This window comes from Conger conger, chromosome 2, assembly GCF_963514075.1.
Source record: "Conger conger chromosome 2, fConCon1.1, whole genome shotgun sequence".
NCBI classification, from domain to species: Eukaryota; Metazoa; Chordata; class Actinopteri; order Anguilliformes; family Congridae; genus Conger; species Conger conger.
Window position 1 is genome coordinate 76,649,187 of NC_083761.1, and position 14,432 is coordinate 76,663,618.

The following is a 14,432-nucleotide window of genomic DNA, read 5'->3' on the forward strand; positions in this document are numbered from 1 at the left end:
CTTCTAAATGCTTTATTGACAAGGCATATTTTTTTAATTTATGGTGTAATAACTATAACAACAACTACAATAAAAGTAATGAGATCAACAATCAATATAAAGATATATAAAGAAAATCTCCACGGAATATTATTCATATATCTTTATGATTGTGTCTTCAAAATGCTTTATTGACAAGGCATATTTTTTAAATACATAGTGTAATAACTATAACAACAACTACAATAAAAGTAATGAGATCAACAATCAGTATAAAGATATATCAAGAAATATTAACAGAAAATAATTCATATCTGTCTGTCAGAGTGTGATGAGTCAATTTCAGGACACAGAAGGACACAGACGAGTATAAATTAGATTAGCAATATTATTACTGACTCTCTCGCTCTGTCTCTCTCTAGCTCTCTCTCTCTGCCTGTCAGAGTGTGATGAGTCAATTTCAGGACACACAGAAGGACACAGACAAGTAGAAATTTGATCAGCCATATTATTTCTTATACTATCTCTTGCTCTGTCTGTCTGAGTGTGATGAGTCCATCTCAGGACAGACAGAAGGACACAGACAGACAGACAAACTCCCCTGACGCGGCCTGGGAAACAGAGGGGCTCACCTCTGGAAGGGAACGGGTGGCACGGGCTCCTCTCCTCGCTGCACTGAGCGTGCGGACCTGCAGGGAGGCCCCGGGGCCCCTCCACACCCCGCCCATCGTCCCTGTCACACGGCCGGCCCTCCCGTGTGCCGGTGGAGCCGGCTGGTGTTTACATGTCACCATTCAACACTAGCAACAGAGCTCCGCTCTGAAACCCACCAAAACGCCCGTCTGCTCAAACCCCATCACTCGCCTCCCTTCCCAAATCAGCTCAATGAAAGGGTAAATGGCTGGCATTTATAGAGCGCCTTTATCCAAAGCGCTGTACACACACACACACACACACACACACACACACTGACTGCCATGCAAGGCACCGACCAGCTCGTCGGGAGCATTTGGGGGTTAGCTGTCTTGCTCAGGGACACTTCGACACAAACCAGCAACCCTCCAACTGCCAGACAACTGCTCTTACTGCCTGAGCCATGTCGCCCCATTTAATGGCTGGACAAATACGCAGAATGTCCGCCTCTCTAAACTGACAGGGCACGCAAATCACACGTCGGGGAGAGTGGGGTGAGTTGTTAAAACACTGTTCATTTCCCCAAAACAAGAGGCACTACCTCAGAAATTGAATGGCCATTTTGTGTGACTTCATGTTCTGAGGTCAACTTCCTGTTTACAGATTTACCGGGTTCCTGTTTACAGGGTCACAGGGGGGCTGGAGCCTATCCCAGCATACATTGGGCGAAAGGCAGGAATACACCCTGGACAGGTCAACTTCCTGTTTACATGTGGTCACACTGACCTGAGCTGAGGACAATTTTCTTATTTTTCACCTTCAAAATAAGTGTCGAGGAGAGAATAAGGTGTCTTTGTTATTATTTGTTTCTCCTGGCAAGAGTGTCTGGTGATCTTGTGATTATATTTGTATAATGTATGAATTATGACATTAAAGGTGATTTAAAAATTTTAAGAATACATTTTAAATTCTCTCTCTCACACTCACTCTCTCTCTATCTTTCTCTGTGTGTGTCTGTGTGTGTCTGTTTGCGATGTGTATCTGTGGGAGGGTTTTTTGGCAGGGCTTGATATTGCAAAATATTCATCACAAGACAAGACAAGTTGCCCCAAACCCAAACGGACATGTCTGCTAATGTTGCTTGATCTTTGCTTAAGGTGACACTGCAGCTGAAGAGACACTTTATTCTCTCCTCTACGCAGTACAATTTAAATGCTTTACTTTTGAAGTAAAATAAAAAAATCTGATCTCAGGTTACGTTAGTCTGACTTTCACATGAAACAGGAAGTTGACCTCATGCATGGGGTTACACAAACTTGCTTGCTGAACGGTTTCATTTTCTTTCCCGTATAAAAAAACAGTGCATCCGCCAGCAACGTGTGTTCTCGTCTTTAGAGCGACTTGCCTCCCAAACCCTCCGGGCTGTACGGAAAATGGCTGCCTCTGAGGAAACGACTCAGCCAATCTGCAAGAAACACAAGGCTCCCTTGTGCCTGTACTGTGTGGAGATGGAAGAACTGGCCTGTGAAAAGTGCAAAGAGGCTTCTGCACACAAAAAATATCGCTTCTGGACGGTTCAGCAGGCTGCTGAAGAACGCAGGGTACAGCATTTTGTTTGTTTGTGTGTGTCAGGAGTGCTGTGGAGGTCTATCGCAATTATAGCAGTAATAATATAGTCAGCTAAAGTCCAGTTAGTTTGTTCACTTTATCGCTTATAATTAGAAAAAGGTAGATGAGTTAATCATTAGATCATTTTACTGTCACTTCAGCTGTTTTATATGAGTAAATGAAGTTTACGAGTTAGTCGAGACAAATATTAATGATTGATCAATCTGTAATGCTTAGGTTAGTTATTGGTAAGCGTCTGTACAAAATTAATGGATGATAAAGCTATTTGTTACTTAAGAGCAAGTTTCAGTGACATTAGAGAGAGGATGTCTGCAAAATTAGGTCATGCGAAAGTGATGGTGCAAATATTAATGAATGATCATGAAGTTGCCTTTCTTTTGCATTTGAGCCTTTCTATTTTTCAAGAAGTGGTCAGGTGGTTGTGTCCCCCCCAATGTTGAAATGAAACCTCTCTTTCAATTCATTTCATTGAAACAAAAACTTGCACTTACAATGACTATTGCACTTACGATGACTATTGTTTTTCGTTGCAACTGCTCTACATATGTGTTTTGCTATTTATGGATTAGATGCTTTTCACTAGCTGAAGAATATATGTTCACTTGTAAATTGTGTTGGATTAAAAGCATCTGCTAAATGACTAAAATGTAAATGTGGGGTTTTGTTGCTTCCTTCATTAAGGCCATTGGAGACGAGGTGTGTGGACTCTTTAGCCTGTCAGAGCCTGTAATTTAGTGCTGAAAGTCAGCAGCCCTCCAGGACTGAAATTAGCTGACTGGACTGTAGAAATGTGTACACTGTGTGTGCATTATGTGTACTTGTATGAATAATATGGTGTTTAACTGTCTTATATGTTTGTTTACTGCAATTTAGCTATTTTGTAGCATCATGAAAAAGTTGTGTAGGTTATTCCCTAATGTGCTGTAAAGTTGAATCTCGTAAGCCTTTATTTTACACATTTAATTGTACAAGAACCTGTGATGGACTGGCGACCTGTCCAGGGTGTTTTCCTGCCTTTTGCCCAATGTATGCTGGGATAGGCTCCAGCCCGGATAAGCGGGTTAGGATAATGAATGAATGAATGAATTGTACAAGAACTGCCCATATGTTTGAGATTCCTTTTCTCAAAAGCAGTGTTATTGCGGCTGACTCACCTGATACACATAATATATCTGTGAATATGAGCAGAAATTAAGAATAACATTTTAAATGAAGTCACTTCCTTACACTGTATACACTCAGCGAGCACTTTATTAGGTAGATCTGTACACCAGCTTTCATTCATTCATTATCCTAACCAGCTTATCCTGAACAGGGTCGCAGGGGGGCTGGAGCCTATCCCTGCATACATTGGGCGAAAGGCAGGAATATACCCTGGACAGGTCACCAGTCCATCGCAGGGCACACAGACCATTCGGTGGTTCTAATCCCGGTGTAGCCACAATAAAATGCACACACCCATTGGGCCCTTAACCCTGCTTTGCTCCAGGGGAGGATTGTCTCCTGCTTAGTCTAATCAACTGTATGTCCCTCTGGATAAGAGCGTCTGCTAAAATGCCAATAATATAATGTAAAAGTCTAAAACATAAGTTTTATAAATACCTAATAAAGTGCTCACTGAGTATTTATAATATTACAATACATGTAAAACTTTTTTTTTCCCTCAGTAATTGTTTCTGTAATGTATGGAATGTGCAGGTGTAGTTCCAGATTTACAAGTAAATATGTTTCAAATCCGTAAGTCATTGTAACTTTAACAAACTGTTTTTTAAAATTTGTGACAGTATATTGATTGATTAACTTTCTTTAAGTTTCAAATAAATGTATGTATACAAATTACATCAAAAGATTAACTCCAAGATTATGCCCAGAACATAAGTGGACATGTTAAAACAATTTGATGACGCCCACTGAGTTTCATTTTTCTATAAGTGAGAATCATACCGGAAACGAAACTTATGGCAGTCATCCGCCTCGTGGCTCATTCAAGGGGTTCACAAAAAAATGAAACTTGATCGTTTATCTGAGATGTGATGAATTTTCGAGATTGGACCACTTTTTTAGACGCAGTTCACCATGATAATAATGGACCTTTACGGACCTTTAAAACACTATGCAAAACAATTGAGACTCGCGCGTAACTCTGGCATTATGAAATGTAGTTTTTCGATTGTAAATTTTCGGCGGATTCATTACCAGAAATTAAAAGGTCTGTCGACGTCCATTGTATCACGCCGAACTGCGAATGTAATAATGTATCAAATGTATTTAAAAAAAGTATTGACAAAACGTATTACAAATAATATTTACAACAACAACAACACCATTACTATCACCACCAATAATAATGATAACAATAATCTTAATCAACATCATCATCCTCTTATGATGCGTTATTCATTGTGCCATCAGCAACTTCTTCTTCTATGTTAGAGACATGCAAAAACTATGCTGAAAACATTTGTAGCCCATTTGTAGAAAGTTCGCTTGTAACCCACAAGGTTGCAGAAGCTTGCAGGTTCAATGCAATGTCATGCAGAATGACTGGTTTTATACTAACACAGAGAGCACAATTAGCCATGTTTCACCACTAGGGGGAATTGAAAGACTAGTGAAAACATTTACAAGGTACAATAGGTACGATTTTTGTGTTAAAACATTGTTACAAGGCCATTGTAAATTGTAACGCATCATCAGTCTAAGTGGATCGGCTACAGCAGCAGAAGACAAATAACTCTACAAAATATGTCGAATAAATGCCTAATAAAGTGCACACTGAGTGTATATATATATATATATATATATATATATATATATATATATAAATGTGTTTTTATTGTTGATAGTATAAGACATATGTAGATTCTGTATGTTTCCTTGCCACAGCTGCCCTGGGGGTTTAGGCCAGGCTTTTCTGTGAAGTGTTTTGTGACGACCGTTTGGGAAATGTGCTGTATTTTCATTGACTGAATGACAAACAAGTAATAGAAATGACTTTGTTTTTTTTGGCTTAAAGTAATTCCAAAATACACAGTATGAATATTAATGCATACATTCCAACACTGTAATAGAGAAAAGATAATGTGCAGTGAAATAAATGTTTTAAAAAAAAGAAACTCCTACGTTCACAGGTTCTTCGAGTGCCCTCTCTCCCAGCGCACAGGGAAAGAGACTCATTGCACTCTGACAATCCCTGACAATCCTGTGTAGAGTACGTCCAGGCAACCAGCTTTCTGCCCGGAAGGGACATTGATTGTGTGGATGGTGGTCTCCATGCTCTTGGTCTTCCTCTCCGTTTTCCACTCTTCATGCACACTCCACGCACTCCCTTCAGCCTTATTGCTTCCATTTCAAGGAATATCAAGCATCTCTCTCTCTCTCTCTCTCTCTCTCTCTCTCTCACTCTCTCTCTTCTTCTCTATATCAATTCAATTCAATATGCTTTACAGACAAAAATACAGCAAATCTAAATCTAGAAGGGGGAAGAAAAAAACAGCCGGCAATAGACTATCGAGATAAGTTTTTTTTTTAACTATAATTATATTTTAAAATTAAGTTGAACAGGTAAAACATTGTATCTTTTATCTCTCTCTTTCTCTCTCTCCCCTTCCTTTCCATCTCCCACAGACCACTTCTCTATCTTTCGCTGGGTCCATCTTTACAGAAAACTCTTTTCCAAAGACGTCCCCATTTATAAGTGGTAAGGAAACTGAAAACACAAGTGTAGGTTGCTTAGACGGGAATCAGCTGTGTCTGCTGTGTATATCTTTCCAAAACCGGTAAATACCATATTTAAGCATATTAAAACATATTACAAGAGCAGATATAATGGCTATGGAAACCAATGGTGAAAACCTGATGATGGCGTTGATGTCAGCCTTCATCAAGCACCTTGGTACCTGTTGTCTGTCCATCTACCAGTATGTCCATGGAAACACCGTCACCTGTGACTTGTCTGCTTCCAGGTGGTCCTCACAATTTCTCGGGAGAAACTGCTGAAAAAGGTGGAGGGACATGAGGAAGCTCACAGAGTCTTCACTGACATGACCAAGCATCTGAAGGTACAGTTTTCAGCTTACATCGGCGATGGGGAACGTTCTTGGAGCGCTGCATGTTTTTCCGAATTTAGTACCAACTTGCATTCTTAATTTCTTTAACTACTGTATTTCTTTAATGTGACATTTAGGGTGCTGTCATTCATAAGCTCATAACAGTTGAAGGATGGCTGATGTTTTCCTAAATTACTCCTAGAGCCCAGATTTTCCTCCCTTAGGGGCTCAGGGTCATTCCATAATGAAATGGAGGGAAGACAGGTTACCCTGAAACCACCTCAACAATCTCACAAAAGCGTCACAGTCCACAAGCAACCAGCCCTCCCAAACAGCAGGGGGCAGGATTGCCATTGCACCCCCTCAATCTCCCACACCCTCAATTGCCACCATTGGTGTCAGTCAATGACAGATCTACAGAGCTACAGATCTACAAATGCGCCGGTAAAATGCATCTGCTGTTTTCTGTTGCAGAGCCAGGCCCAGCAGACGGAGAGAGAAATAAAAGACGAGTTTGAGAAACTCCATCGGTTTCTGCGGAAGGAAGAGGAGGCCAGGATCGCCGCGCTGAAGGAGGAAGAGAAGCAGAAGAGTGGGATGCTGAAGGAGAGGATTGAGAAGATAACGATGGAGATGTCCTTCATCTCAAACACAATCAGCACCATAGAGAAGGAACTGGAAGCAGAGGCCATCTCCTTCCTGCAGGCATGTATAATGAGAAAGAGATTGCCTGAGTCTGAGGTGGGATTTGAAACCCAGCCTCTCACTCAACCAAAGATTTGACGAAATCACCTAAATGCTAAATGGCAAATGGTAGGCAGTACAATTGATGCTTCTCCATTCATCCATTCATCCATTCATACACACACTCACACACCAACGGCAATTGGCTGCCATGCAAGGCCCCGACCAGCTCATCAGGAGCATTTGGGGGTTAGGTGTCTTGTTCAGGGACACTTCGACACAGCCCGGGCGGGGGATCAAACCAGCAACCCTCTGACTACCAGACAACTGCTCTTAATGCCTGAGCCATGTCACCCCCCACCTCTAGCCAAGGGCGATGCCGTTCTTTTGAATTTGAATTTTGGTTTTTCATCAGGGAGCGTTGTCGCGGTAACCTTCAATGAGCCAGCCGAGCTAACCCTGCCACATTATTACAGTACTTTCTGTGATTTACTTTTTTGTCTATCGGTATTTTTTGTTTGGCTAGGTAAGCAGTGTCTGGCTAGTTAAGTTTGGTCACTTTTGCTTTGTTTGTTTATTTATTTGTTGGTTTAAAAAAATAGGCCCTGGTCCTTATCGTTGTTTTACAGGTAGCAGTTGAAATTGTACTTCCCTCAAGGGTCTTTCAGCACACTTATCCCTGGTTATGGGTTTTCACTTTGTTGTATGTCGCTCTGGATAAGAGCGTCTGCCAAATGCCATTAATGTAATGTACTGTACTGTACTGTACTGTAATTTAATGGCATTCGGCAGACGCTCTTATTCAGAGCGCCGTACAGTTGATTAGACTAAGCAGGAGACAATCCTCCCCTGGAGCAATGCATTTACCTTAACCACTACGCTACAGGCCGCCCACGTGGTGCTTCACATGGCTGCTACACATGGCTAAATTATTAACAGCGCTTACAATAATGTTTCACCAATATTACGAGTATTGCATTTCTAAAATATATTTTAATGTTTTCATAACCTATTTCTTTGGCAGAACTACAAGAACACAATTGACAAGTATGTATATTTACTTCCCTGATTCTCAGTTCTTTCTGTCCCCTCTGTCTTTCTCTCCTTTTTCTCAATTCACCCTCTATTTTTATTTGTTCCACACTTTTTTTTTCTTCACACTTACTGCAGTTCATTTTCTCCCTTTCTCCCTCGTCCCTCCTCTTTGTCCCCCCTCCTACATTCCACACACACACACACACACACACACACACACACACACACAAGTATTGACCTGAAACAATTCAACAAAGTCATGCAAGTACTCGAAAAATTTGACCTCAAAGAAAGATATCTGATGGTGAGCATTCAAAATCCAGATTTAAAACACTTTTAAAAATCTGTCACCAGTAACACTTTAAAAAAAACATCACAGTAACACAGACTGTGTCCTAACTCTTTCAGAACACGGCAGTCCATGCAGGATCAACAAAGCCAGCCTGGTGCATCCAACCTTTGGACCCAATTCATTGAGCTGATGAAACCTCCATTACCAGGCCAGGTAAACAAGGGCACATAGGGGACGGAGAGCAGGGTCTGTTGTGACACGGGGGTCCATTGTTACCCAATGTTTTTTGCCCGATCAGAGACAAGCCAGCCAGATGTAAATCACATTGCACACGTCCTCTTTCAACGGAACAGTTTCATGTCATTTTCGTGCTCAAAAAACACCGCGTAACAATTGACACCATGTCACAACAGACCCCGCTCTCCCCTACTCTAATTGAAAGAGCTTGGTAATACTGAATCCTGCAACTGTACATACACTGCAAAGTTGGAAGAACTGAAAATTTGAATGTGACAATTTGTTTACTATTTTTTTCTAGGTCCATTCTGATACAGTGCAAAGGTAAAGCCTGTTCCTTCTTAAAATATATATTTTTTTCTGTGAGACTAAAAGACAAGCTGAGCATTGACCGCAGTGTGTGTCTGCAGGATGTGCGAACCACCTCAGGAACCCGACCTCATTACTGGAGCCCTGATTGATGTTGCCAAACACCTGGGCAATCTCAAGTTCAGGGTCTGGGAGAAGATGCAGGGGGCTGTTCAATACAGTGAGTACTAGTTAGTAGAGGGGGTGCTTATGGTGGTTAAGATGTTACATTGTAAAGGCTAATTACATGTTATGTGCTATATTCATGTTAATTATTTGTGGCACCTTGGGGTGCATTTTTTACATTATTCTGCCTAGTTCTGACAGCATTGCTTCAGCAGAGTCAGGTTGCTCGTTTTGTGGGCACCAACACATACTGTTACAGGCTCATATGTACAGTAAAAACGTGTAAAACTACATATAGTGTACTTACGTGTGTAAAATAAAATACACTCTCTTGTAATTTCATGGCTTCTCATATTAGGACAAAAATAATACGATCAAGGAAGTCCTGGGGAAAGTCTGCCGGAGCCCAGTTCTGACTGCTGTTACAGCCTAACCTCTCTCTCACTACCATGGGGAACACCATGGACTGTAACATAAACTAATGCCACAAAACAGAAGTGAAATCTCACAATTCAAAGAAACATTTCAACTAGAATCAAAAAGTGAAAAACTAAATTACCATAATTAAGTTGCCGGATGGTCCAGGCACAAAACAAAGGCCAGCTGAACTATTCCAAACTTAACACACACACACACACACACACACACACACACACAAAATGCATACATAACTTGTGAGAACAAAAAGGAGTGAGTCTTCGCAAGTTAACTCCTCTACTCTGACCTAACCTGCTGGTGGTGGTGCAACAGGCTAAGATGCAGTGGACTTAAGGTTGCAGTTTGTTGCAGTTGCAAAAGCCAAGTTTGGCTTAATAATTGGCTTGCTGCTCCAGGGGAGGGACATGGCAGGGTTAGTAGGGATCCCCGCATACAGCGCCCCGGAGCTCCTCAGAGTAACACTTTAACTGAGACGAGACGGCTTGGAGAAGGAGTGTCACTCTCAGGGTCACAAGATCCTACCGGGCCGCTGAGGGACGGGGCCGTAGGCGGTGTGTCCCCAGATAGCACTAATTGGATCAGATAGGGTATAATTGCCTACAAGATTGTGAGAAAAAGGGGAAAAATGAGAATAAATTATTTTTAAAAAAGAGGTGCTCAAACAAAAAGATAACATGCCTGGTCATCCGCCAACTACAAAAGAAACACACAATTAAAAAAAACGAAACAAATATAAGTTTAAAACACAGAGCTTTGTCTCTCTCTGCCCAGCTCCTGTCACTCTGGACCCCAACACTGCTGCTCCATGTCTCTCTCTGTCTGAGGGACTGACCAGTATGAAGTTCTGTATGGACAACCCTCAGCTCCCCGACAACCCAGAGAGGGTCACCCTCGGAGCCGTAATTTTGGGGTCCCAGGGCTTCACCTCCGGGAAACACCAGTGGGACGTGGAGGTGGGGGACAACTCCAACTGGGCGGTGGGAGTGGCCGAGGAATCCACTGAGAGGAAGGAAGAAACCGTTAGGATTCTAGCTTTGATCTACAGGAATGGTAACTACTACCGTAGCAGTAGAAAGGGGCTCCTCTCATTGCAAAATAAGCCACATAGGGTGCGGGTTGAGCTGAATTGGGATGATGGAATCGTGACAATCTCCGACCCAGCCTGTTCTGGCCCCATCACTGCCATGAACTTCTCTCACACAGAGCGGCTGTTTCCATATTTCCAGAGCTCGTGTGAGGAACACCCTCTGCAGATCTCTCCAGAGAAGGTCAGCATCAGTGTCGGAGATCCAAAGCAAGAGCAGGAGAAAGAAAAAAGTAGTTTCTTTTCCTGGAAACTTTAATTGCTTTTAGCATAAAAATCTGTGTTCAACTTTTAAATATGTGATTAGAATGGTTTCAACTGAACTCTCCATTGCTGATGTAACAATCAATTTAGAAATACATTTTTAAACGCTATGCTTCAAAGGGCTAGAAGCCAAAAAACAAAAAGTGTCAGAACTCATACTGCCCACACCAGGAGGATGTAGTATTTGTTTTCCTTACATACGTAACATGGAAATCAGCTGTGCAGCTGTTTAGTGCGCTACCAGTTTTCCATACCAGATTCCATACAAAATTGTATTATTTTCCTGTTTAGAAATTGGAAAATGTACATTTATATATTTTAATCCTGTTGCTGAATTATTATCATGAATACAATAAAAATGTGTCTGTTTATTCATTTGTTTCATGTTTCATATTTCATAATAAGGTTTTCTAAAGGGTGGATGTTATTTTTACCACAGTCTACTGTTCTGAGAAATATGTGAGGTTCCGTATTTCCTGTACCTGAATTCCCTGGTTGTGGATTGCTTAATATTAATGGTCTAAATGCATGACTGAATGAGTTGAATGTGGAATTTGTGAATTATCAGATGCCTACAAGATGTCTTCTGTGAATATAAAGTGAGAGGCATGGATGGTGAAATGGAGGGTAAAATGTCTGCATGTAAGTATTCTGAATAAAAGACATATCTGAGGACGGACTTCCCTCTTTTTGTATATTTATATTTAAATATCTTGGACTGCTTGGAAAGGACCTGGCAGCCCACAGAAGTTGACTGGATATTGTTTTAAATTGTGAATGAGAATTTATTTTAACTGCCAAACAGATAAAGAACATTCTCCAGGTTGTCGGGGTAAAACAGAATAAAATAAAGAGAATACTACACCAACACCAGGGTTCACTAACAGATACAAACCACTGTAGTTTGTGTAAGACTCAAGAACAGATATAGCCAGATTAGCAAAGGCGATTTAATTATTTTAAGGTAAACATTTTTCATCACAGAACATGTTTCATTACGGAAAATGGCATGAATGACTGGACTTCAGGTTTTGCATGCCATGCGGGAGAGCAAAGATGAAGAAGACGCGAACAGTGAAGCCGACATGGACGAAGAGAGGCGTCATTTCCAACAGCGAAAGGCTCCAGCTGAGGATGAACTTCATGAGTAAAGTACATTTCTTGCGTGTCCACTGCAACTTCTCCAGCTTTGTTTGAATATTCAGTAAGTGCGTTTGTATATTCCCACTCTAACCATTGCATCTCAACATAATACACACATGATGTGTCGTGGCATAGCCAGGATTCTTAAACTGGGTGTCCTCTTACAATCGATATTAGCATGCTGTACCTATGTCCGGGGTAATCGCAAAAAAAACCAAAAAACTTTGCTAAACAGACTGCAAGAGCAAGTGTATTTCTTACGATCATATTGGTAAATACGTGTGCTGTATTGTAACTTCTCTCTGTGTTTTCTCTGTTTGTAAGTTCCCACTTTGTTCTTAATTTATGAACGATTCTAACCATTACATCAGAAGATAATACCTTTGCTTTTTTTCTTTGACTTAGGCTAGTTGGAAAAGAGGCATCTTTGTTTGTAGGCTATATGATGTAACTCTGTCACAGTTTTCATTTTATTTTCAGAGATGAAGATGTGGAAGAAACACCAAGTACACCACAAGCTGAGGATAAACACACAGAAGGTACCCAAGGAATCTGTTTGTGAATGGCATCTTCATTGTATGTAGTTTGTGTGGTGATTTCAATAAATTCCTGAATAAAAAAATGGTATTTGTTTCTGTCTTCTAAATTGCTCACTGAGTATTGCTTTGTGGAAAGGCTTTGTCTTAGAGGTAGGGAGGGGTCAGGGCAGGTGTGAGAAGCCTACTTACCTGGCAGGACCGCCTACCACATAAATATTAATTGAAGAAAGGCCATTAGCCCTCCCATTGTCAACTGGTGTTGAAAAATAGTAGTGACAAGTCAAGTTTTTTTACATTTATTTTCTATTTCTAATTGGATTTGCTACAATATTTTATTTTATTTCATCTTTTGATTCCCAAGACATAGATTAACACATTTCAGTGATCCAAAGATTTAGTTACAATTGGTTAGTGTGTGTTTACAGCATTCCTGTACGTGTTCAAAACTACTGTTTACAATTTACTACCAACATATGATTTTGACCTACCTAATGTTGCCATATTATTGTAGCGGAGTTTGTGCTGAAAACAAAGATATGAACCACTTTGTAATCACTGTATATAAAGATTAAAATGACACAAATGTCAGAGCATGGTAGTCACAATTTTTCGTCATTTTGCCCTCAGAAGAAAGAGCAGAGTCAAAAAGAGGATTCCAAGATCCCAGCCGGCCAAAATTCCTCATTAAAGGACTGATATATGTTATCAGTACCCACAGAAAAACAACAACAGGCAGCTTTGTTGATTTTTGCTAATTGAAATTAGTTCTGTTTTGCTGCAGTTCAGCTTCAAGAAGCTGTTCTCCATTCAGCATTTGATCTCTGCCAGGTAGATGGTAAACTGAAGATAGGTTTGTGTGTCATCAGCATGAAAAAGTAGTAGGCAAGACATATAAATACAGAACAGTGAACCCAGCATAAAACCTTGAAGCACACCCTGAGTGACTATGAGATCACCTAGAGATCCTTTAGTATTTTCACCCAAACATGTGACTAACCAAAAACTGCAATTGTATAATTGTAATGTTGAGTCGTGGCATGATAAGTTTAACCTGTTGGGTTATGTAAAACTCCCAGCAGTACACACAGGTTATGGATTGCTGGAGGAATGCCATACTGGGTGTTATTTCTTGTAAGGACTTTATATTTATTACTCATCCACAGTGAGTCACCTTTTACTTTAAAGTGACTGTACTTTAGCATTACGGCACTTACAAGCAAGTAGTCAGGACTTTGTGATGCCATGGATGAAGCTGCATTCTGCCCTGCGTGTGGAGATTTCGCTTGTGACTTGGAGCCAGTTGTTAACAGTTGTTAACTTCTCACCAAGCTGCTTGCTTATTTTCTTGTAACCCATCCCAGGCTTGTGCAGGTCTACAATTTTGTCCCTGATGTCCTTAGACAGCTCCTTTGTCTTGCCCATGGTGGAAACGTTGGAATCTGATTGATTGTGTGGACAGGTGTCTTTTATACAGCTACATAACGATGTAACGAGTTGACACAGGTGTTTTGGGTAATGAGTTGCGATTAGGAGTGCTTCTTAATGGAAAACTAACTGGTCTGCGGGAGCCAGAATTATTGCTGATTGGTAGGGGATCAAATACTTATTTCATGCAAAAATACGATAATAAATTTATAAAATGTATATGATGTTGTTATTGTGGATTATTTTGTGATATTCTGTCTCTCAATGTTAAAATGTACCTATGATTAAAATTCTACACAGTTCCATTCTTTGTAAGTGGGCAAACCTACAAAATCAGCAAAGGATCAAATAATTATTGCTCCCACTGTATATGACAACCAATGTTACAGACTTGTATAGTTCTTAACTGTGTTTTAAAAGAGCGTGTGGAGTTAGAAGCTCTCATTCCAGAGCCTGGTGCTGCAGTTCTAAATGCCCTGTCACCCATAGAATGGAGTTTGTTAGAGGGTAGAGCAGAACTGGAGGAG

General features: G+C 40.7%; 1 protein-coding gene across 3 annotated transcripts; it reads left to right on the top strand.

Moving 5' to 3' along the window:
- The first annotated feature begins 1,676 nt into the window (after positions 1 to 1,676).
- On the top strand, positions 1,677 to 12,532 carry LOC133122332 (E3 ubiquitin-protein ligase TRIM35-like). 3 transcript variants are annotated; one of them, XM_061232272.1, is made up of 11 exons: positions 1,677 to 1,769; positions 1,974 to 2,213; positions 6,207 to 6,302; positions 6,765 to 6,995; positions 7,999 to 8,021; positions 8,418 to 8,514; positions 8,840 to 8,862; positions 8,949 to 9,067; positions 10,222 to 10,500; positions 11,783 to 12,002; positions 12,422 to 12,532. In XM_061232272.1, the coding sequence occupies exons 2-10, from the start codon at positions 2,046 to 2,048 to the stop codon at positions 11,809 to 11,811; spliced, it is 1,065 nt and encodes a 354-aa protein (XP_061088256.1). In that variant the 5' UTR covers positions 1,677 to 1,769; positions 1,974 to 2,045; the 3' UTR covers positions 11,812 to 12,002; positions 12,422 to 12,532. The 3 variants fall into 3 exon arrangements, with proteins under 3 accessions (XP_061088256.1, XP_061088253.1, XP_061088254.1); XM_061232269.1 differs by lacking the exons at positions 11,783 to 12,002; positions 12,422 to 12,532 and having other exon boundaries at positions 1,680 to 1,769; positions 10,222 to 11,171; XM_061232270.1 differs by lacking the exons at positions 1,677 to 1,769; positions 11,783 to 12,002; positions 12,422 to 12,532 and adding an exon at positions 5,869 to 5,941 and having other exon boundaries at positions 2,087 to 2,213; positions 10,222 to 11,171.
- Positions 12,533 to 14,432: the final 1,900 nt, after the last annotated feature.